Here is a 23860-nt window from a genome sequence, read left to right as displayed (position 1 = left end):
GATGCTTTTCATAACAGGAGTGTCTCTCGTTCTTTTTCTCTCTTCTGACGGAAGTGACTGACTGAAAGCTCGGTCCTACATGTAGCAGAGCAGAGAGGAAACCACAGTTTCATGTTCCCGTATACAGAGAAACTGTGGCCAACGTGTGCACACACACACACACACACACAGACGCGTGCGTGCACACACGCACTCACACAGGCGCACACGCACACACACACGCACACACACTTCCTGTAAGGCTTATAAGACTTTTTTTGAGTATAATATCTTAATATCTATCAAACATATTCCACCCCTTTTGCTGTTCTTCTATGGGATAGGCTTCCCATGTCGGAATTCCATGCTGGTTATATTACGCGATACTGGAAGGAAACAGGAACTCGAGATTCAGTTTCTCCAGACCTTGAATGTTGGAAGCCTCTCACAGAAGTGAACAAAACTTCACTAATGAGAGTGTGGTGCTTGAAACAGTGGTGGCGACATGTCTGCGTGGTTTTAGTGAGACCGGAAACCAGTATGAATGCAACCCTCCCCCCAGCGAGTGCAGAGCGTGTTGGGTGTAGAGGTGGACACAGTGCAGCGCCACGAAGTCAACGACGCCTTCATCACACTGGCCTAAAGGTAAACATCAGCACATCTATGTAACATGTCTGGGTTTTCTATATGTGAAGTGTGAGTGTGTACATGAGTTGAGAACTCCGTGAAGAACATGTGAAGAACATGTGAAGATCCAGCCTTCACACAACCTGCTGTTTCGTACAGCCTGTTTTGGTACAGTATGGCTACACTGATCAGAAGGCTGAATTCGGTTTGACATTACTATTATTATATCACATATGGCCCTATGAACTAATTACTGTAAATAAATAAAGGTAACTTCTAATGAGATATACAAAGAATGCACGTATAGGGCCACTCTCTGGACTCGACATACTTTGACAATGTATTTATGCATGTATATAAATATTTTGACAGATTTTTGATAGACACGCATGTGGTAAATAAGTAAACTGAAGATTATGTACTTGTGTGATATTGTTACTAGGATACAGACTCACTTCCTTCATCTCAGGTTGTTTTTTTTCATTGTCAATGCGACACATGTATCTTTGCCTTGATACAATCATTAACGTCCTCAACTGCTATAGCTGAGCATACTGAGAAATGTGACAGACCTGGGAAATTACCCACAGGTTCTGTAGGCCCACGGAAAGTACATAGCAGACAGTGAAGAAATTACTCGCTCTGTAGTCATGGGAGTCTGATCAGAGGGGGCAGAACAGCAGCTGGGTTGTTGAAGGAGGAGAAAAACGCTCATTCGACGCGCTGGTTTGATATGTTGACTGTAACAGCCCTGCGCTTGCTTCTCTTCGTGTCGGGAGATGGAGTTGAGCGAGGAGGAGACGGCGCCGCTTATGAACTGCGAGCGCACAGCGAGTCAGAAGTCCAGCTGTGAGTGCGCCGTGCTGGCGCGATTATACTACAGCCCGACGACGAAAACCGGCAGCACGCTCACCATCCCCGCGGGACACGTAACCGCCGAGAGCGTCTGCATGCTCGCGGCCAAAACCTGCGGTAACGACAGCTCCGCTTCTCGCTGCGTGACGTCACTTGTACGATACAAACATCGCTTCCTTAAATGCGGCAAACAAAAGTCTCCAGACAGACTTTTCAGTGACACCAGGGTGTCTTGTTTTTTTCGTGGTGTAATAGTCTTGTTTTCCATATTTTTGATCTCAAACTGACGAGAACATCATATTATACATTCACCAGTCAGAACATGATCACAAATACTTTATGCAAGCAGTACATGTTACAATCTCAAGAATTGTTGTTTGTGTAATATTGTGTTGTTGTTTGTGTGGTATTGTGTTGTTGTTTGTGTAATATTGTGTTGTTGTTTGTGTGGTATTGTGTTGTTGTTTGTGTAATATTGTGGTGGTGGTGTTGTTGTTTGCAGGTGTCCTTCCTGTATTCCACAGCCTCTTTGCTCTTGCATCAGAGGACCTTTCATACTGGTACCCACCAACCCATGTGTTCAAGAGTGAGGAGAGTGTTACTGTCCACTACAGAGTCCGGTTGGTACACACACACACACACACAATACACAGACACAGCTAGATGCATGTGTCTTAAGACTTTTGCGCAGTACTGTATGTGCAAATATACAGCAAGTTCAAAATAACAGTATAAATAGGAAAATTAATATTGAAAACATTAATTTAACATTAATTTCTAATTGAATGTGTTTGTGTGTGTGTGTGCGCGCGCGTAGGTTTTTCTTCTCTGGCTGGTTTGGTCAGGGTTCTAAGGCGACTTACCGCTACAGTCTTACCCCAGGGAGAATCTGTGCTGTGCTGGACTACTGTGTCATTGACTATCTCTTTGCTCAGGTACATGACACACACACACACACACACACACACATACACACACACACACACACACACACACACGTGCTCTTCACAAATGGCACTGCCACTGCTGAACTCTGCTCACAACCCTTTAAACCTGCAAGTCCTGGATTTTCATAGGACCATCCTGAAAACAAAACCTTCTCAAAGAAAAGGCCTTGTGAACCCCACATACAGAGCACACACGGGCCTCACTGACACTCCTACACTGCCCACCCTGAACAGGTAACACAAAAACGTATGTCTCCACCTGGTCTGTTCTGATTTGCTGTGTCTTGATGCTGCAGTCCCGGAGCGATTTCATCTGCTGCCGTGGCGGTGTGTGTCCACCCCGCAGTGCAGTACAGGAGTGTTTGGGGATGGCTGTCTTGGATCTCTGGCAGCAGGCCAAGGAGATGAACCGCAGTCCACGAGAAGTGTGCAAAACTATCAGGTGCTGGAGGTGTTGGCATACTGCCTACACAAACAAAACCATGTTAATGACACCATTAAACTCTTTAGAAATGACTTGCTGTTGAACTGTGCATATATATGATCAGAGTTGAGAGTTAGGTATATAATACACACACACACACACACACACACACACATATATACATATATATGGGGGGGGGGTGTCATGCATATAGTTCATTTATGTGAAAAGTAATAAAAGGTGTCACCCTGGGGACAGTTTTTAGCAGTTATACTTCTTCTCTTGACTAATAAGAAACCCAATTAACTCACTCTTGCTACAAAGAAGTCCTGCCAAGCCTGCCTGAGTTTGGGTTGGAATAAACGCCCATCTGTCTTCCAGCTATAAGTCGTGCCTTCCAGAGACGCACCGCGAGGACATCGAGCGGATGAGCCGTTTGGTGCGCTACCAGATCCGCCGGATGCTGAAGCGCTTCCTGCAGAAGCTGAGCCGCTGTCCGGCCGGGGAACGCAGCCTCAAACTCAAGTACCTGATGGAGCTGAGCGCCATGGAACCCAACTATGGCTCCGAGCAGTTTGCCGTGCGCCAATCCGGATGGCATCAGTGTGCCGACGCGCAGTCCGTCACTGTGGTGAGAGTCACTGGAGAAGGGGGTATCCAGACACGCGCGGACGACAGCCAGGTAACAGCCGCTACGGCACTATTAGTTTAACCCGTGCAGTTCTCTAGAGCGGCGTTAAGATGGCTCATAACCTAACCCAAACGGCACTATTACACTGCCTGTGAATGATATCCTAATCTCCAGATAACCTTCCGATAATCTGTAGGTAATCTCTACCTAATTTCCAGCTAACATTCAACTCTTGGCTGTGCAGGAGTGGCAGACATTCTGCGACTTCCCCCAGATAACGGACGTCAACATGAAGCGTGTGTGTCAGGAACACCTCGCAGAGGGCCGGGTGGTCACGCTCACCCGCCAGGACGACAGATGCCTGGTCAGTGGGAACGACTGGGAACGACTGGGAAAGACCGTCACAGTCCACGTCTTCGTATCAAAATGTAGTTCATATCTTCAGAGTCATGGCTCCTTTCAACGGTTTCTCCTCACACTGTCACATTTGGTTCGTTTATTAGTTCAGGACGTTGTGACAGGACGTTTATTGTTAAATGCTCTTTACAAATAAATGTGAGATTGAATTTAGGTGCCCCCTGAATGTTAAATTAGAGATGCGTTACCAACGCAACACAAACAAACACCTTCAGCCAGAGCACAATCATGTTTGGCTGTGGAATTGAGTCTGTGTTTAGTCACCTGGGGTCACAGGAAAAGAACCAAGAATGTCTTTTCCTCATTGTGTCTGTTCTGATTGGCACACCAACAGGAGGTGGAGTTTAGGACCCAGGAGGAGGCGCTGTCCTTTGTGTCCCTAATTGATGGCTATTTCAGACTCACCACAGACTCCAGTCACTATTTCTGCTCTGAAGTCGCTCCGCCTGGTCTTCTGCAGGATGTGGAAAACCTCTGCCATGGGCCTATCACGTAAGTGACAGGGTTTACCTCACAGACACACGACCAGTCAACATTAAACCTCACAGACACACGACCAAACAACATTAAACTTCACAGATACACGACCAAACAACATTAAACCTCAGTAGTGGAACTTTCCAGCTAATCACAGCGCGGCTTTCAAATGTGCTGTCCGCAGGTCAGAGTTCGCAGTGCACAAGCTGAAGAAGGCAGGAGCCCAGAATGGCATGTGCCTGGTCCGACACAGTCCCCGGGAGTTTGACAAGTACTTCCTCATGGTGTGCCTACAGGTGCCTGACTCTCACACTTCTACATCCATTCAGCATCTGCACAGCTCCACATCTCATTTATTAGCAACTTACACCTGTTTACTGCTTGTGAGGACACTTGGGGTCAGGTTTATTCTAACTAAGTTTAGCAAATAGAGTTTTATGCAAAATGAGAAAAGAGACCCCGTCCCGCTAAGGAATTCCACGTTTTGTGTAATGAAATTCAGTCCAGCCCATAAACAGAATTATGTAAAATATTATTGCCAACTGCATAAAGCATTTTGTGTCCAAAGAAGATTATAAAAGTAGAGAAAGCAACAGCGTGCAATAACATCGCTCTCTAATTCTGACTGTGTGTGTACGTGTGTGTGCACTCAGACACCTCTCGGGGTCGACTACAGGGACTGCCTGATAGAGAAGAGTGAGAAGTTTCACCTGGCAGGAGTCCACAGCTCCTTCTACAGTCTGAGAGAGCTGGTCCAGTATTACCAGCACAACACACTGCTGCTCTCTGACACCCCTGTTATTCTAGGAAGGTGCTGTCCACCCCAGGCTAAAGGTACCTGCCCCACACCTCCGTCCTGGCTGTGTCTGTAACACTGTGATCTCTGTAACACTGTGCCCGTTGCTGCAGAACTCTCCAACCTGGTCATTGTCCGTAACAGCAGTGTGGCAGAGGCTCCGAGCTCTTCTCCCCAGCAGAGACCCAGACCCAGTCACATCCAGTTCCACATGATCAGACACGAGGACCTCGTTTGGGTGAGAGCACCGACGAACCCCCCTCCGCCCCTCACACACACACACACACACTCTCTCACTCACACACTCACACACTCACTCACACACACACACTCACTCACACACACACACTCACTCACACACACACACTCACACTCACACACGGCTCAGTGTGTTCCGAAAACCTTTCAACTTTCTCAAGCTGGCATCAGAGAGAGTGGAAAAGTCATAACACCTCCTGGTCTGATCTCTCTTCCCCTGCGGCAGGGTGAGAGTTTAGGGCAGGGCTCCTTCACACACGTCTATCGAGGGGCCAAGAAAGACCAGCGTGATACAGAAACACACACCACAGAAGTGCTTCTGAAGGTCCTGGATGCAGAGCACAAGAACAGCTGGGAGGTTTGTCAACTTGCAGTACCCAACCAGACAGACAGGGGGGGACACACATACACCAATGGACATTAAAGTGTTTAACGACTGTGAAACAGACAAAACAGAGCTGGTCACATCCCACGGAGTCATGGATTATAACATCATTATAAACTGCATTTTAACCTCATTCAAATATGATTTTTCCTATTACACAATATTGTTCGTGTGCTATATGTATACATACAAGAAGAGAGGACAAACAAACATGCAACACTGTGATTACTGAGACAAAATAGGTCTCACACAGAGCAAAATAAAGATAAAACATTTTTCAGGGATTAAAGCGCACAGGAATTACATTTTTTTAGGTGTATAACATCACATTTTCAAAAGTAAACAACCATTTCAGTTTTAGCCCAAAGGATTCGTAAGTAATCAGTTATAACACAAGAAACTAATCCAAATTAGCTATCTGCTGACAGTACGGTGAGTCCTGTAGCAGGAGTCAGACAGTACGGTGAGTCCGGTAGGAGTAGCAGGAGTTAGACAGTACGGTGAGTCCTGTAGGAGTAGCAGGAGTCAGACAGTACGGTGAGTCCTGTAGGAGTAGCAGGAGTCAGACAGTACGGTGAATCCTGTAGGAGTAGTAGGAGTCAGACAGTACGGTGAATCTTGTAGGAGTAGTAGGAGTCAGACAGTACGGTGAATCCTGTAGGAGTAGTAGGAGTTAGACAGTACGGTGAATCCTGTAGGAGTAGTAGGAGTTAGACAGTACGGTGAATCCTGTAGGAGTAGCAGGAGTCAGACAGTACGGTGAGTCCTGTAGGAGTAGCAGGAGTCAGACAGTACGGTGAGTCCTGTAGGAGTAGTAGGAGTCAGACAGTACGGTGAGTCCTGTAGGAGTAGTAGGAGTCAGACAGTACGGTGAGTCCTGTAGGAGTAGTAGGAGTCAGACAGTACGGTGAGTCCTGTAGGAGTAGCAGGAGTCAGACAGTACGGTGAGTCCTGTAGGAGTAGTACGAGTCAGACAGTACGGTGAGTCCTGTAGGAGTAGCAGGAGTCAGACAGTACGGTGAGTCCTGTAGTAGGAGTACACCCACCCTTGTGCATTTATACTGATACTTGTTTTCCAGTCTTTCTTCGAAGCAGCGAGTTTGATGAGCCAGATTTCCCATAAGCACTTGCTGCTGGTCTACGGGGTCAGTGTCCACAAATCCAAAAGTATGTTTTTGTCAGCTCTCCTCTCCTCTCTCCTCTCCCCTCCCCTCTCCTTTCCTTTCCTCTCCTCCTCCCTTCTCTCCTCTCCTCCTCCCTTCTCTCCTCCTCCTCTCCTCTCCTCTCCTCCCCTCATTCACAGCTTCTCTGTATGCACTACAGGTTACAATTGCCCTCACTGTTTCTTCCTTTAAGTGGAGCTCAATTAATTTATGTTCATAAAATACCTGCAGAACACAATCACACTAATGACTTGTTAGTTATGGCAAACCCTTCAACAGTGTTGTTGCCACAGCAGCTGCACTCCACATTTGACCTTTTCCCCTACGTTAGCACACCTCATATAATTCATGAATTCATGACCTCCATGACGAGGAGCTCTGGAGAATAGTGCTGATGATGCTTGCTGACCCCTGTGACCCCCGTGACCCCCGCAGACGTCATGGTCCAGGAGTTCGTGAAGCATGGTGCTCTGGACCTGTACCTGAAGAGGTCGGCCGTGTCGCTTAGCTGGAAGCTGGATGTGGCCAAGCAGCTTGCCTGCACACTCAACTTCCTGGTGAGAAAAATCCAGAGCCGTGAAAACATGCAAACTTGTCCTCCAGTGGAGAGATGCAGAACAGCGGTGTTCAGATCACAGACCTCAAGGTCCAAATCCTCCAGGTTTCCACCCTCCCTTTATCCAGGAGACAGGTGTGATGACAAAATGGACAACCAGTTACATTAATCATTGAATCAATTACAAGCGATTACAAAATCCAGGACCAGATTTGGATTCGAGTTCCAGTGAATACCACTGCTCTAGAAAGTGCCCAGCTCTGATCCTCGAGACAGAACGCCCTGCAGGCTTAACCTCCGACCCTGAGCTAACCCACCCGACACAGTTCATCAGAACTTCAGTGGCATTCACACTGGTTCATTTGAATGCTGGCCCCTGTTCAGACTGGTCCATTTGAATCATGGCCTTCCGTTTACACTGGTCCATTTGGGTAGTTTTTCAATGCACTTTACAGACTGTTGAACTATTGATTTGTGTTTCAATGCTCAAAAAAGCTTTTTAAATAAAGGTTTTAGTCCTACGCCACCTTATCTGCCCTTTTGAAGCCTCCCAGTGGCTAAAATGAAACCAGCTAAAATCAATCAATCAATAATGAATAAATAAATGTAAAAAATTTAAGAATCCAAATGACTGAATAAGAGTGCTGATCCAGGATCAGTTGGGATAATATTTAATAGCAATGTAACAAATCAAAACTACACAATTACTATTAGATATTTAACACCATACTGATATTAAAGATTTAAATCATAAAGGCTGCTTTGACATGATTGTTCACTGTTTTGTATATGTACAAAATTCCACGTCAGGTCACCGCTGGCAACACACACATTCCAAATTATGTTAATTTATTGTTAGTAGCTTTCAGAGTGGATGCAAAACCCAAAGAAGGAAGATGAAAAAAGACCAAAAAAGCGCGTGCAGATGCAGACAGGGCCGCCAGCTCCACACGGCTGCTGTCCCACAGTTTCCAGGGTAACCACAGGGAGGCTAAACTGAAACACTCTGCTGCGTTCAGGAGGAGAAGAACATTGTGCATGGCAACATCTGCGCAAAGAACCTGCTTCTGGCCCGCGAGGGAGACCCCAACTCAGACACCTCCCCCTTCATCAAGCTGAGTGATCCCGGGATCGGTGTAGCCTTGCTGGGCAAAGAGGGTAAGACTCATCACTGCTCCAACACCACTCTGTACAAATAAACACCCTGTACGAACAAACAACCTGCACAAATACCTTGCACAAACACCCTGTACACACAAACACCCTGTATAAACAAGCACCCTGTACAAACACTGTGCACAAACACCCTGTAGAAACAAACACCCTGTACAAACACCATGCACAAACAAACACCCTGCACAAACACAAACCACACTCTGCATTTGGCTGACGTTTCAGAGCAGGGCTTTGCAGTTTTAGAACTGGGTGAAAACTGGCATAAATTACATTGTGGTTTGTGTGTGTGTGTATATATTCACAGTGGTTCTAGACAGAATCCCGTGGGTAGCCCCAGAAGTGCTGGAGACCCTGGAGCTGGGGCAGCAGTGTGATAAATGGAGCTTTGGCGCGACTCTCTGGGAGATCTTTAACGGAGGGGAGGTTCCTCTACACAGACTCGACCCCATACAGGTGACCACAGCAGAGCTGTCATTACCACAGTAGAGCTGCCATTACCACAGTAGAGCTGTCATTACCATAGCAGAGCTGCCACCATCACAACAGAGCTGTCATTACGACAGTAGAGCTGTCACTACCACAGCAGAGGTGTCACTATCACAACAGAGCTATCATTACCACAGTAGAGCTGCCATTATCACAGTAGAGCTGTCATTACCATAGCAGAGCTGCCACCATCACAACAGAGCTGTCATTACGACAGTAGAGCTGTCACTACCACAGCAGAGGTGTCACTATCACAACAGAGCTATCATTACCACAGTAGAGCTGCCATTATCACAGTAGAGCTGTCATTATCACAGTAGAGCTGCCATTATCACCATCCATTTCTTTGCCTCAGTATACCAGTTCTACTGCTGTGTTTAATCCAGTTCTACTGCTGTGTATAATCTAGTTATTCTGCCAGGTATAATCCAGTTCTACTGCTGTGTATAATCTAGTTATTCTGCCAGGTATAATCCAGTTCTACTGCTGTGCATAATCCAATTCTTTTTCTGCATGTAATCTGGTTCTTCTGGTGTGTATAATCCGTTGGTGTGCCTTTGGTCTGTTGCTGTTTGAGCAGAAGCAGCAGTTCTACGAGTGTCACTCTCAGCTGCCATGTTTGGAGTGGACTGAACTGGCTGATCTGATATCCCAGTGCATGCAGTATCAGCCCGAGCTGCGACCTTCGTCCCGTGCAATCATACGCCACCTAAACAGCCTCATCACCTCAGGTAATGATACCACTAATCACGCCCTCAAACCTGCACGTCACTCCTCGGGTAATGACACCAGTGATCAAACCTACAGGCTGAAGCGAATACAGTATACAGAAGCAAACGCAAACCCCCACTCTACTCCACTAATGCTCTCAGTGAATCAACCACTGGTCACACGGATGTCCGTCACACGTGATCACTGTAGTTTTGTGTGCTGTAGTTTTTAATACTGTAGTTTTGTGTGTAGTTTATGTACTATATGTTTGTTATGTATGTATGTTATATTTGTTCACTGCAGTTTCGTGATCATTTGTTATGATTTATCTGACCTTGATCTTTTCTACTCCAACATTGTGTATGAATCAAACGCGATTAGACGGGTTTTACCTGCCTGCAGTATTTATTGCTGTCTTTAATAAAACAGAAATCATAATATTTCAGTGGTTGTTAAGATGTTGCTGGATCTGAGTTGTTTGAGCGCACGGTGAGATTTCCAGGAACAGAGCTCTAGTTTTAACTCAAAGTCACAAAGCATCTGTAACTTCGCAGATTATGAGATTCTGCATGCATCCGGCACACTGCCTGAGAGAGCCGGCCTGTGGGGAGGACTCAGCATGCCCAAACAGCAGCAACAGCACGACGTGTTTGAGGAGCGCCACCTGCGGTTTATTTCTCCTCTGGGGAAGGTGGGCACACATGCACTCACATATATTAACCACTAGATGGGGATGACGTTGTACTTTTTAGAGTCACACGTACTGACGCTTTGTGACCACTAGAGGGCAACATTGTACCCAGTATTGGGCTTCAGCTCAGTTTAAGGTCTGGCATGAGAAAGCAGAGCAACAGAACATTCCTGTGTGACTGAGAGTGCAATAGCCGGACCTCTGCTGGTGTAGCCTTGTAATCACAGCGGTCCAGACATTGATGTTGCCGTGTGTGTGTGTGTGTGTGTGTGTGTGTGTGTGTGTGTGTATTCAGGGTAACTTTGGCAGCGTGGAACTGTGTCGCTACGACCCACTGGGGGACAACACAGGGGAGTTAGTGGCAGTCAAACAGCTTCAGCCTAACAAACAGGCCAACATGGTCGACTTCCAGAAGGAGATCCAGACCATTAGCTCACTGCACTGTGACTACATCGTCAAATACAGAGGCATCTGCTACAGCGCGGGTGAGACAGACTGTCCTACGCCTGCAGTGAAATACTCCCCTTCACTCACACGCTGGTGTTGTGTAGTTTTGAGCTGTATATGAGAGCGTACAGCCTCTCCACAGCTCCGTAATATAAGGCACTGAGGCTTTTTGCACCCTGGGCTGAGGTCTCCCTCAGTAGTGCTTAGCTAAAGTACAGAATACTTACGCCAGAGAGAGCGCCACTGTGTTAATACAGACGCTCCAGTAAGACCTCAGTAATGCGCCTCACCTCGGCTATGCTACAGAAACACAGTGAGACCTCACTGTGCGACTGCTTTGTACCTGCAGCATCTCTTAAGATGTAGAAAACCTTGTGTATATTGGAGCAGAAGGATACTAATGTCCTGTTAGATTACAGCCACACACTTTATATTAAACCTTAGACCTTGTGCTGCACTAGTTACTGTGAAATACAGAAGTACATCTGGGTTTAAAAAGAAGTGTAGGGAGTGTGGAGGAGGGGCTCTCATGTGCATGACTCCGCCCCCCACCCCACCCACAGGTCGTCTGAGTATGAGACTGGTGATGGAGTACCTGCCATACGGCACTCTGATTGGCTACATGGAGAAGAACAAACGCAACATAAACAACAGGAGACTACTGTTGTTTGCCTCACAGATCTGTAAGGTAGAGACACACACACACACAAACACACACAAACACACATTCTCACTCACTCATTTACCCTCATTCTGTTGTTCTGTGTCTGTCATGTCTTTTCTCTGCGTAGGGAATGGAGTATCTCCAGAGTCTGCGTTATGTACACAGGGATCTGGCAGCTCGAAACATTCTGGTAGCAAGTGACACACTGGTGAAGATTGCAGATTTTGGCCTGACAAAGATCATCCCGTTTGATAAGGAGTATTACAGAGTGACCAAGTCTGGAGAAAGCCCCATCTTCTGGTGCTTAACATTTGCCACATGCTGAACATTTGACTTACATAAGGCATTTTGTATTTTGGGAATTGTTACTATTTTGCAGCCTTTTTTTAAATGAGAAAAGAATGAAAATGATCTTGGTGTAAATGGCTTCTGTAACTACAGCTGCAGTTATCAGAACCTGCCAGGAAGACAAATGTTTTGGCTTTGATTTGTTTGTTTTGAGAGCTGTAAACACTTTAGAGGGGAGTTCAAACATTTTAGGTTTTAAGTTTATATTCGTCTCTTCCCCCTGTGCAGGTATGCTCCAGAGTCGATATCGGAGTATATATTTTCCCATAAGTCAGATGTGTGGAGTTTTGGCGTTGTTCTGCACGAGTTGTTTTCATTTTGTGAATTGAGCCGGAACCCAAAAAGGGTGTGTGAAAAATGCGCACGCACACACGCGCGCGCACACACACACACACACACACACACACACACACACACACACACACACACACACACGCGCGCGCCTCATATCTAAAACATTACAGGATTTATAGGAGAAGGAATAATTGCTTACCATCTGCCAGTGGACCGACTGGTCATGAAATCCTCAGTGTCGAGTAAAAAACACCTGATAAACAAATATGTGTGAGGTTTCCTTTGACAGTAACAGATGTGTTCAGGGACATATAACCACACAAGGAGGGTCAAGACGTTCACTGGATTTGTGTGTGTGTGTGCAGCTTTCCCTGCAGCAGCTGGGGGCCGACTTGCGAGGCCCCATGATGGCCGTTCAACTCGTCAACGTTCTGAAGGACAACTGGAGGTTACCCTCTCCACCACTGTGCCCGCCGAAGGTAAGACCCAACACAACGTCTGTGGCACCACCATCTGAGTCTCCATTACAGCTTACATAAGTGAACGCAAAGTTGTACTGAGCAAAACTGTATCAATTTCGAAGACTGAAATGAATGGGTGTGTAATGCAATTTGAAAAATGCTTTTCTGTCATTTTCTGTCACTATACATAAATGCAGTTAATTAATGGGTTTTCACACAGAGCAAACTGGAAGATCTGGATTCTTTTCATTGTTGGGGCTCTGAGAAAATTAACCTGTGGCCAGAAGAGTTTCTTAATCACCTTTCTTGTATTCCTGATATCTTCATAATTATGTGTCTGGGCCAGGGAGTCCGGATTAGAACCAGTTCTGCTGGCTGAAATGTGAATGGAGGATGTGTTCTTACTTGTCGTGCAGGTGTACAGTATGATGCTACAGTGCTGGTCCCTCAACAGTGAAGACAGACCTACGTTCTGCCAGCTCCAGGACCTGATTGAGAGCAGCATACAAGACGAAAGAGAAGGATCTAAAGGATGAAGCTATGTCTTAAAAAGCAACGTGGACATACACGTGACAATCCGACATTTACTTTTTTTACGGAGTTTAGCAGACGCTCTTATCCAGAGCGACTTACATAAGTGCTTCGTCATTTACGCATAGAACACATCCTAGCCAGTGCAGCAGGTCAGTGGTGTTCAGTGGAGTTTTTAGGGCTTTTAGCTCATTTCCACTCTTCACATCAACAAGCTTCCCCAATAACACTCTGTTCTTAGCAGTTTCTTAATAGAGTTGCAAAGCAAACACCCCTCAGTTATGAAGTGAAACTGAATCTCATATGATAGGAGAATAGTATATGAATATTAGAATATTAAACTATTTTGTTTATATTTTCATTTTTTATATTATTTTGTGTACCCAGCTATTCTCATTGTATATGCATAACGTTTTTAACCTCTTTATGAGGGTAAACAGCAACAAAATTTGCTTCATGCAAAATAAACAGCTTTGTTTTACATTTTTCTGCTTGTTTTTAATAATTTTATCAGTAATTTGATATTTACTGTTTAAAGGGAATATATCGTGTTGACCCGAGCAAGACACCATGTAAACTAAAGTTCTGTTCATGGTAACACAGACAAGATGTCATCCCTGTGTTGGTCCATTAGGTGTTTGGAAAATGAAAGAGAGAACTTCAATGGAAATTAATTAATTAAAAAAACTACAAAATACCAATTAACTTTGATTCATAAAAAACACTTTCAGTACAGTTTTTATAAAAGATAAAACGAACTTACAAAATGATTAAATTCATTCAAATAATACAAACCGATATAAATGGTGGTGGATTTCTGGAAATCAAACACACGTCATCAACCCAAACATCACACACCTTGTAGTTCTTCTCCACCCTCGTGGTTCCCTGCGCCCCCTTTTCTGTTCCTCAGGCGCTCCCCTCTTACACGGCCGCCAGTTCACGCTTGCTGTCACGTTTGCCAGCTGGAAGCTGGTTACTGTTATTTATATCACTCTGGTGAGACACAGATTAGAGTTCAGCAATTATTAAACTCATATATAAGGGTTAATGGTTCATACAGATACATTTATTGGATGGTGTATGGCACACAGCCCCCCCCCCCCATCATCGTCATGGCAACCCAGACAGTCCTCAATAAATCCCTCAGGAGCTGACGCTCTAGCCTCGCTGCATTCTGCACGCTGCCTTGGCCAGCACAAACGCAACAGCCAAGTCTGCCAAGCCCATGGGCTACAGTTTTTACTGGTCTGAATTGCCAGTGGGAGGGATAAATGAAGAGTGACAACTAAAGTGACCAGTGTGATTATATTGTTCAAGAACATGGTCAAAGATTGGGTAAACGGAAGTCCAAAACCAGACGCCTGGACACAGCCTGTCCGGTTAACAACATCTGGGTTAACACTACAACCCACAGATCTGAATTGGGCCCAGTATGCTGTTCAAAAGGACTGCTCAATGGTGGAAGGTAATGCGCATGACAAGAAGACTGGAGTAAACTAACACACACAAATTAACAATTCGAACAACAAACATTCAACCTTAAATTTAACTGAAATAATGTTGCGGAAACGTGCACAGCATACTGGGAGTCCTGGCCTCTACAGTCCAGTGGATGAGTGTGTTTAGGGTTAGGGTTAGAGTGTGTTTAGGGTTAGGTGTAAATAACTGTGTTTATGTCTGAATCTGTTTCGTAATTGAAAATAAGAGTGTGTTTATGTCAAACAGTCTGTGTGAGTGAAAATAATGGTGTGTGTATGTCAAACAGTCTGTGTGAGTGAAAATAATGGTGTGTTTATGTCAAACAGTCTGTGTGAGTGAAAATAATGGTGTGTTTATGTCTGAAACAGTCTGTGTGAGTGAAAATAATGGTGTGTTTATGTCAAACAGTCTGTGTGAGTGAAAATAATGGTGTGTTTATGTCAAACAGTCTGTGTGAGTGAAAATAATGGTGTGTGTATGTCAAACAGTCTGTGTGAGTGAAAATAATGGTGTGTGTATGTCAAACAGTCTGTGTGAGTGAAAATAATGGTGTGTTTATGTCAAACAGTCTGTGTGAGTGAAAATAATGGTGTGTTTATGTCAAACAGTCTGTGTGAGTGAAAATAATGGTGTGTGTATGTCAAACAGTCTGTGTGAGTGAAAATAATGGTGTGTTTATGTCAAACAGTCTGTGTGAGTGAAAATAATGGTGTGTTTATGTCTGAAACAGTCTGTGTGAGTGAAAATAATGGTGTGTTTATGTCAAACAGTCTGTGTGAGTGAAAATAATGGTGTGTTTATGTCAAACAGTCTGTGTGAGTGAAAATAATGGTGTGTTTATGTCAAACAGTCTGTGTGAGTGAAAATAATGGTGTGTGTATGTCAAACAGTCTGTGTGAGTGAAAATAATGGTGTGTTTATGTCTGAAACAGTCTGTGTGAGTGAAAATAATGGTGTGTTTATGTCAAACAGTCTGTGTGAGTGAAAATAATGGTGTGTTTGTCAAACAGTCTGTGTGAGTGAAAATAATGGTGTGTTTATGTCAAACAGTCTGTGTGAGTGAAAATAATGGTGTGTTTATGTCAAACAGTCTGTGTGAGTGAAAATAATGGTGTGTTTATGTCAAACAGTCTGTGTGAGTGAAAATAATGGTGTGTTTATGTCAAACAGTCTGTGTGAGTGAAAATAATGGTGTGTTTATGTCAAACAGTCTGTGTGAGTGAAAATAATGGTGTGTTTATGTCAAACAGTCTGTGTGAGTGAAAATAATGGTGTGTTTATGTCAAACAGTCTGTGTGAGTGAAAATAATGGTGTGTTTATGTCTGAAACAGTCTGTGTGAGTGAAAATAATGGTGTGTTTATGTCAAACAGTCTGTGTGAGTGAAAATAATGGTGTGTTTATGTCAAACAGTCTGTGTGAGTGAAAATAATGGTGTGTTTGTCAAACAGTCTGTGTGAGTGAAAATAATGGTGTGTTTATGTCAAACAGTCTGTGTGAGTGAAAATAATGGTGTGTTTATGTCTGAAACAGTCTGTGAGAGTGAAAATAATGGTGTGTTTATGTCAAACAGTCTGTGAGAGTGAAAATAATGGTGTGTTTATGTCTGAAACAGTCTGTGTGAGTGAAAATAATGGTGTGTTTATGTCAAACAGTCTGTGTGAGTGAAAATAATGGTGTGTTTATGTCAAACAGTCTGTGTGAGTGAAAATAATGGTGTGTTTGTCAAACAGTCTGTGTGAGTGAAAATAATGGTGTGTTTATGTCAAACAGTCTGTGTGAGTGAAAATAATGGTGTGTTTATGTCAAACAGTCTGTGTGAGTGAAAATAATGGTGTGTTTATGTCTGAAACAGTCTGTGTGAGTGAAAATAATGGTGTGTTTATGTCAAACAGTCTGTGTGAGTGAAAATAATGGTGTGTTTATGTCAAACAGTCTGTGTGAGTGAAAATAATGGTGTGTTTATGTCAAACAGTCTGTGTGAGTGAAAATAATGGTGTGTTTATGTCAAACAGTCTGTGTGAGTGAAAATAATGGTGTGTTTATGTCTGAAACAGTCTGTGTGAGTGAAAATAATGGTGTGTTTATGTCAAACAGTCTGTGAGAGTGAAAATAATGGTGTGTTTATGTCTGAAACAGTCTGTGTGAGTGAAAATAATGGTGTGTTTATGTCAAACAGTCTGTGTGAGTGAAAATAATGGTGTGTTTATGTCAAACAGTCTGTGTGAGTGAAAATAATGGTGTGTTTATGTCAAACAGTCTGTGTGAGTGAAAATAATGGTGTGTTTATGTCAAACAGTCTGTGTGAGTGAAAATAATGGTGTGTTTATGTCAAACAGTCTGTGTGAGTGAAAATAATGGTGTGTTTATGTCAAACAGTCTGTGTGAGTGAAAATAATGGTGTGTTTATGTCTGAAACAATCTGTGTGAGTGAAAATAATGGTGTGTTTATGTCAAACAGTCTGTGTGAGTGAAAATAATGGTGTGTTTATGTCAAACAGTCTGTGTGAGTGAAAATAATGGTGTGTGTATGTCAAACAGTCTGTGTGAGTGAAAATAATGGTGTGTTTATGTCAAACAGTCTGTGTGAGTGAAAATAATGGTGTGTTTATGTCAAACAGTCTGTGTGAGTGAAAATAATGGTGTGTGTGTATGTCTGAAACAGTCTGTGTGAGTGAAAATAATGGTGTGTTTATGTCAAACAGTCTGTGTGAGTGAAAATAATGGTGTGTTTATGTCAAACAGTCTGTGTGAGTGAAAATAATGGTGTGTTTATGTCAAACAGTCTGTGTGAGTGAAAATAATGGTGTGTGTATGTCTGAAACAGTCTGTGTGAGTGAAAATAATGGTGTGTTTATGTCAGTCTGTGTGAGTGAAAATAATGGTGTGTTTATGTCAAACAGTCTGTGAGTGAAAATAATGGTGTGTTTATGTCAAACAGTCTGTGTGAGTGAAAATAATGGTGTGTGTATGTCAAACAGTCTGTGTGAGTGAAAATAATGGTGTGTTTATGTCTGAAACAGTCTGTGTGAGTGAAAATAATGGTGTGTGTATGTCAAACAGTCTGTGTGAGTGAAAATAATGGTGTGTTTATGTCAAACAGTCTGTGTGAGTGAAAATAATGGTGTGTTTATGTCAAACAGTCTGTGTGAGTGAAAATAATGGTGTGTGTATGTCAAACAGTCTGTGTGAGTGAAAATAATGGTGTGTTTATGTCAAACAGTCTGTGTGAGTGAAAATAATGGTGTGTTTATGTCTGAAACAGTCTGTGTGAGTGAAAATAATGGTGTGTTTATGTCAAACAGTCTGTGTGAGTGAAAATAATGGTGTGTTTATGTCAAACAGTCTGTGTGAGTGAAAATAATGGTGTGTTTATGTCAAACAGTCTGTGTGAGTGAAAATAATGGTGTGTGTATGTCAAACAGTCTGTGTGAGTGAAAATAATGGTGTGTTTATGTCTGAAACAGTCTGTGTGAGTGAAAATAATGGTGTGTTTATGTCAAACAGTCTGTGTGAGTGAAAATAATGGTGTGTTTATGTCAAACAGTCTGTGTGAGTGAAAATAATGGTGTGTTTATGTCAAACAGTCTGTGTGAGTGAAAATAATGGTGTGTTTATGTCAAACAGTCTGTGTGAGTGAAAATAATGGTGTGTTTATGTCAAACAGTCTGTGTGAGTGAAAATAATGGTGTGTTTATGTCAAACAGTCTGTGTGAGTGAAAATAATGGTGTGTTTATGTCAAACAGTCTGTGTGAGTGAAAATAATGGTGTGTTTATGTCAAACAGTCTGTGTGAGTGAAAATAATGGTGTGTTTATGTCAAACAGTCTGTGTGAGTGAAAATAATGGTGTTTATGTCTGAAACAGTCTGTGTGAGTGAAAATAATGGTGTGTTTATGTCAAACAGTCTGTGTGAGTGAAAATAATGGTGTGTTTATGTCAAACAGTCTGTGTGAGTGAAAATAATGGTGTGTTTGTCAAACAGTCTGTGTGAGTGAAAATAATGGTGTGTTTATGTCAAACAGTCTGTGTGAGTGAAAATAATGGTGTGTTTATGTCTGAAACAGTCTGTGAGAGTGAAAATAATGGTGTGTTTATGTCAAACAGTCTGTGAGAGTGAAAATAATGGTGTGTTTATGTCTGAAACAGTCTGTGTGAGTGAAAATAATGGTGTGTTTATGTCAAACAGTCTGTGTGAGTGAAAATAATGGTGTGTTTATGTCAAACAGTCTGTGTGAGTGAAAATAATGGTGTGTTTGTCAAACAGTCTGTGTGAGTGAAAATAATGGTGTGTTTATGTCAAACAGTCTGTGTGAGTGAAAATAATGGTGTGTTTATGTCAAACAGTCTGTGTGAGTGAAAATAATGGTGTGTTTATGTCTGAAACAGTCTGTGTGAGTGAAAATAATGGTGTGTTTATGTCAAACAGTCTGTGTGAGTGAAAATAATGGTGTGTTTATGTCAAACAGTCTGTGTGAGTGAAAATAATGGTGTGTTTATGTCAAACAGTCTGTGTGAGTGAAAATAATGGTGTGTTTATGTCAAACAGTCTGTGTGAGTGAAAATAATGGTGTGTTTATGTCTGAAACAGTCTGTGTGAGTGAAAATAATGGTGTGTTTATGTCAAACAGTCTGTGAGAGTGAAAATAATGGTGTGTTTATGTCTGAAACAGTCTGTGTGAGTGAAAATAATGGTGTGTTTATGTCAAACAGTCTGTGTGAGTGAAAATAATGGTGTGTTTATGTCAAACAGTCTGTGTGAGTGAAAATAATGGTGTGTTTATGTCAAACAGTCTGTGTGAGTGAAAATAATGGTGTGTTTATGTCAAACAGTCTGTGTGAGTGAAAATAATGGTGTGTTTATGTCAAACAGTCTGTGTGAGTGAAAATAATGGTGTGTTTATGTCAAACAGTCTGTGTGAGTGAAAATAATGGTGTGTTTATGTCTGAAACAATCTGTGTGAGTGAAAATAATGGTGTGTTTATGTCAAACAGTCTGTGTGAGTGAAAATAATGGTGTGTTTATGTCAAACAGTCTGTGTGAGTGAAAATAATGGTGTGTGTATGTCAAACAGTCTGTGTGAGTGAAAATAATGGTGTGTTTATGTCAAACAGTCTGTGTGAGTGAAAATAATGGTGTGTTTATGTCAAACAGTCTGTGTGAGTGAAAATAATGGTGTGTGTGTATGTCTGAAACAGTCTGTGTGAGTGAAAATAATGGTGTGTTTATGTCAAAGTCTGTGTGAGTGAAAATAATGGTGTGTTTATGTCAAACAGTCTGTGTGAGTGAAAATAATGGTGTGTTTATGTCAAACAGTCTGTGTGAGTGAAAATAATGGTGTGTGTATGTCTGAAACAGTCTGTGTGAGTGAAAATAATGGTGTGTTTATGTCAGTCTGTGTGAGTGAAAATAATGGTGTGTTTATGTCAAACAGTCTGTGAGTGAAAATAATGGTGTGTTTATGTCAAACAGTCTGTGTGAGTGAAAATAATGGTGTGTGTATGTCAAACAGTCTGTGTGAGTGAAAATAATGGTGTGTTTATGTCTGAAACAGTCTGTGTGAGTGAAAATAATGGTGTGTTTATGTCTGAAACAGTCTGTGTGAGTGAAAATAATGGTGTGTTTATGTCAAACAGTCTGTGTGAGTGAAAATAATGGTGTGTGTATGTCTGAAACAGTCTGTGTGAGTGAAAATAATGGTGTGTTTATGTCAAACAGTCTGTGTGAGTGAAAATAATGGTGTGTTTATGTCAAACAGTCTGTGTGAGTGAAAATAATGGTGTGTTTATGTCAAACAGTCTGTGTGAGTGAAAATAATGGTGTGTTTATGTCAAACAGTCTGTGTGAGTGAAAATAATGGTGTGTTTATGTCAAACAGTCTGTGTGAGTGAAAATAATGGTGTGTTTATGTCAAACAGTCTGTGTGAGTGAAAATAATGGTGTGTGTATGTCAAACAGTCTGTGTGAGTGAAAATAATGGTGTGTTTATGTCTGAAACAGTCTGTGTGAGTGAAAATAATGGTGTGTTTATGTCAAACAGTCTGTGTGAGTGAAAATAATGGTGTGTTTATGTCAAACAGTCTGTGTGAGTGAAAATAATGGTGTGTGTATGTCAAACAGTCTGTGTGAGTGAAAATAATGGTGTGTTTATGTCAAACAGTCTGTGTGAGTGAAAATAATGGTGTGTTTATGTCAAACAGTCTGTGTGAGTGAAAATAATGGTGTGTGTATGTCTGAAACAGTCTGTGTGAGTGAAAATAATGGTGTGTTTATGTCAAACAGTCTGTGTGAGTGAAAATAATGGTGTGTTTATGTCAAACAGTCTGTGTGAGTGAAAATAATGGTGTGTTTATGTCAAACAGTCTGTGTGAGTGAAAATAATGGTGTGTTTATGTCAAACAGTCTGTGTGAGTGAAAATAATGGTGTGTTTATGTCAAACAGTCTGTGTGAGTGAAAATAATGGTGTGTTTATGTCAAACAGTCTGTGTGAGTGAAAATAATGGTGTGTTTATGTCAAACAGTCTGTGTGAGTGAAAATAATGGTGTGTGTGTATGTCTGAAACAGTCTGTGTGAGTGAAAATAATGGTGTGTTTATGTCAAACAGTCTGTGTGAGTGAAAATAATGGTGTGTTTATGTCAAACAGTCTGTGTGAGTGAAAATAATGGTGTGTTTATGTCAAACAGTCTGTGTGAGTGAAAATAATGGTGTGTTTATGTCAAACAGTCTGTGTGAGTGAAAATAATGGTGTGTTTATGTCAAACAGTCTGTGTGAGTGAAAATAATGGTGTGTTTATGTCAAACAGTCTGTGTGAGTGAAAATAATGGTGTGTGTATGTCTGAAACAGTCTGTGTGAGTGAAAATAATGGTGTGTTTATGTCAAACAGTCTGTGTGAGTGAAAATAATGGTGTGTGTATGTCAAACAGTCTGTGTGAGTGAAAATAATGGTGTGTGTATGTCAAACAGTCTGTGTGAGTGAAAATAATGGTGTGTTTATGTCAAACAGTCTGTGTGAGTGAAAATAATGGTGTGTTTATGTCAAACAGTCTGTGTGAGTGAAAATAATGGTGTGTTTATGTCAAACAGTCTGTGTGAGTGAAAATAATGGTGTGTTTATGTCAAACAGTCTGTGTGAGTGAAAATAATGGTGTGTTTATGTCAAACAGTCTGTGTGAGTGAAAATAATGGTGTGTTTATGTCAAACAGTCTGTGTGAGTGAAAATAATGGTGTGTTTATGTCAAACAGTCTGTGTGAGTGAAAATAATGGTGTGTTTATGTCAAACAGTCTGTGTGAGTGAAAATAATGGTGTGTTTATGTCAAACAGTCTGTGTGAGTGAAAATAATGGTGTGTTTATGTCAAACAGTCTGTGTGAGTGAAAATAATGGTGTGTTTATGTCAAACAGTCTGTGTGAGTGAAAATAATGGTGTGTTTATGTCTGAAACAGTCTGTGTGAGTGAAAATAATGGTGTGTTTATGTCAAACAGTCTGTGAGAGTGAAAATAATGGTGTGTTTATGTCTGAAACAGTCTGTGTGAGTGAAAATAATGGTGTGTTTATGTCAAACAGTCTGTGTGAGTGAAAATAATGGTGTGTTTATGTCAAACAGTCTGTGTGAGTGAAAATAATGGTGTGTTTATGTCAAACAGTCTGTGTGAGTGAAAATAATGGTGTGTTTATGTCAAACAGTCTGTGTGAGTGAAAATAATGGTGTGTTTATGTCAAACAGTCTGTGTGAGTGAAAATAATGGTGTGTTTATGTCAAACAGTCTGTGTGAGTGAAAATAATGGTGTGTTTATGTCAAACAGTCTGTGTGAGTGAAAATAATGGTGTGTTTATGTCAAACAGTCTGTGTGAGTGAAAATAATGGTGTGTTTGTCAAACAGTCTGTGTGAGTGAAAATAATGGTGTGTTTATGTCTGAAACAGTCTGTGTGAGTGAAAATAATGGTGTGTTTATGTCAAACAGTCTGTGTGAGTGAAAATAATGGTGTGTTTATGTCAAACAGTCTGTGTGAGTGAAAATAATGGTGTGTGTATGTCAAACAGTCTGTGTGAGTGAAAATAATGGTGTGTTTATGTCAAACAGTCTGTGTGAGTGAAAATAATGGTGTGTTTATGTCAAACAGTCTGTGTGAGTGAAAATAATGGTGTGTGTGTATGTCTGAAACAGTCTGTGTGAGTGAAAATAATGGTGTGTTTATGTCAAACAGTCTGTGTGAGTGAAAATAATGGTGTGTTTATGTCAAACAGTCTGTGTGAGTGAAAATAATGGTGTGTTTATGTCAAACAGTCTGTGTGAGTGAAAATAATGGTGTGTTTATGTCAAACAGTCTGTGTGAGTGAAAATAATGGTGTGTTTATGTCAAACAGTCTGTGTGAGTGAAAATAATGGTGTGTTTATGTCAAACAGTCTGTGTGAGTGAAAATAATGGTGTGTGTATGTCTGAAACAGTCTGTGTGAGTGAAAATAATGGTGTGTTTATGTCAAACAGTCTGTGTGAGTGAAAATAATGGTGTGTGTATGTCTGAAACAGTCTGTGTGAGTGAAAATAATGGTGTGTTTATGTCAAACAGTCTGTGTGAGTGAAAATAATGGTGTGTTTATGTCAAACAGTCTGAGTGTTTGGGAAAGTACTGGACAGGCGCCACTTTCTTCATGTAACTCCACACTTCAGATCATTGGCTATAACAAAACTGTAGGGCAGAGATGAACATGAACAGGCTCAGGGTGAGCAGAGACGTGGAGGTGTCGGTACAATCAGCCGTGTGGCGGTGTCGCTACAGACAGGGACGTGGAGCTGTCGCTACAGACAGGGACGTGTGGAGGTGGCGCTACAGACAGAGACGTGTGGAGGTGTCGCTACAGACAGGGACGTGTGGAGGTGTCGCTACAGACAGGGACGTGTGGAGGTGTCGCTACAGACAGGGACGTGGAGGTGGCGCTACAGACAGGGACGTGTGGAGGTGGCGCTACAGACAGGGACGTGTGGAGGTGGCGCTACAGACAGGGACGTGGAGGTGTCGCTACAGACAGGGACGTGTGGAGGT

At 42.2% G+C, this 23860-nt stretch overlaps 1 protein-coding gene and 1 long non-coding RNA gene across 6 annotated transcripts in view; both read left to right on the top strand.

Moving 5' to 3' along the window:
- Positions 1–476: 476 nt before the first annotated feature.
- On the top strand, positions 477–13805 carry jak3 (Janus kinase 3 (a protein tyrosine kinase, leukocyte)). Of its 5 annotated transcripts, none has more exons than XM_027026929.3 (24): positions 477–624; positions 1356–1578; positions 1964–2081; positions 2279–2396; positions 2705–2850; positions 3214–3514; positions 3708–3827; positions 4215–4372; positions 4542–4653; positions 5011–5191; positions 5267–5391; positions 5638–5769; positions 6876–6963; positions 7395–7516; positions 8535–8673; positions 8996–9144; positions 9758–9908; positions 10443–10579; positions 10875–11064; positions 11590–11714; positions 11818–11990; positions 12267–12384; positions 12698–12811; positions 13210–13805. In XM_027026929.3, exons 1-24 carry the CDS (start codon positions 520–522, stop codon positions 13327–13329), a joined length of 3465 nt encoding a protein of 1154 aa, XP_026882730.2. In that variant the 5' UTR covers positions 477–519; the 3' UTR covers positions 13330–13805. The 5 variants fall into 5 exon arrangements, 2 of the variants coding, with proteins under 2 accessions (XP_026882730.2, XP_026882731.2); XM_027026930.3 differs by having other exon boundaries at positions 478–624; positions 1386–1578; XR_014119912.1 differs by lacking the exon at positions 12267–12384.
- An 882-nt stretch (positions 13806–14687) lies between these two features.
- LOC145653770 (uncharacterized) overlaps positions 14688–23860 on the top strand; it is a 31429-nt gene continuing 22256 nt past the window's right edge. The window contains exon 1 of the long non-coding RNA XR_014119970.1: positions 14688–14792. This is a non-coding gene — a long non-coding RNA (uncharacterized LOC145653770). The remainder of the gene's footprint in view (positions 14793–23860) is intronic.

The sequence above is a fragment of the Electrophorus electricus genome, chromosome 25, assembly GCF_041902795.1.
Source record: "Electrophorus electricus isolate QZ-2024a chromosome 25, ASM4190279v1, whole genome shotgun sequence".
NCBI lineage: Eukaryota > Metazoa > Chordata > Actinopteri > Gymnotiformes > Gymnotidae > Electrophorus > Electrophorus electricus.
The sequence above is the reverse complement of the archived record's forward strand: the minus strand, read 5'-3'. Positions and strand labels throughout refer to the sequence as shown.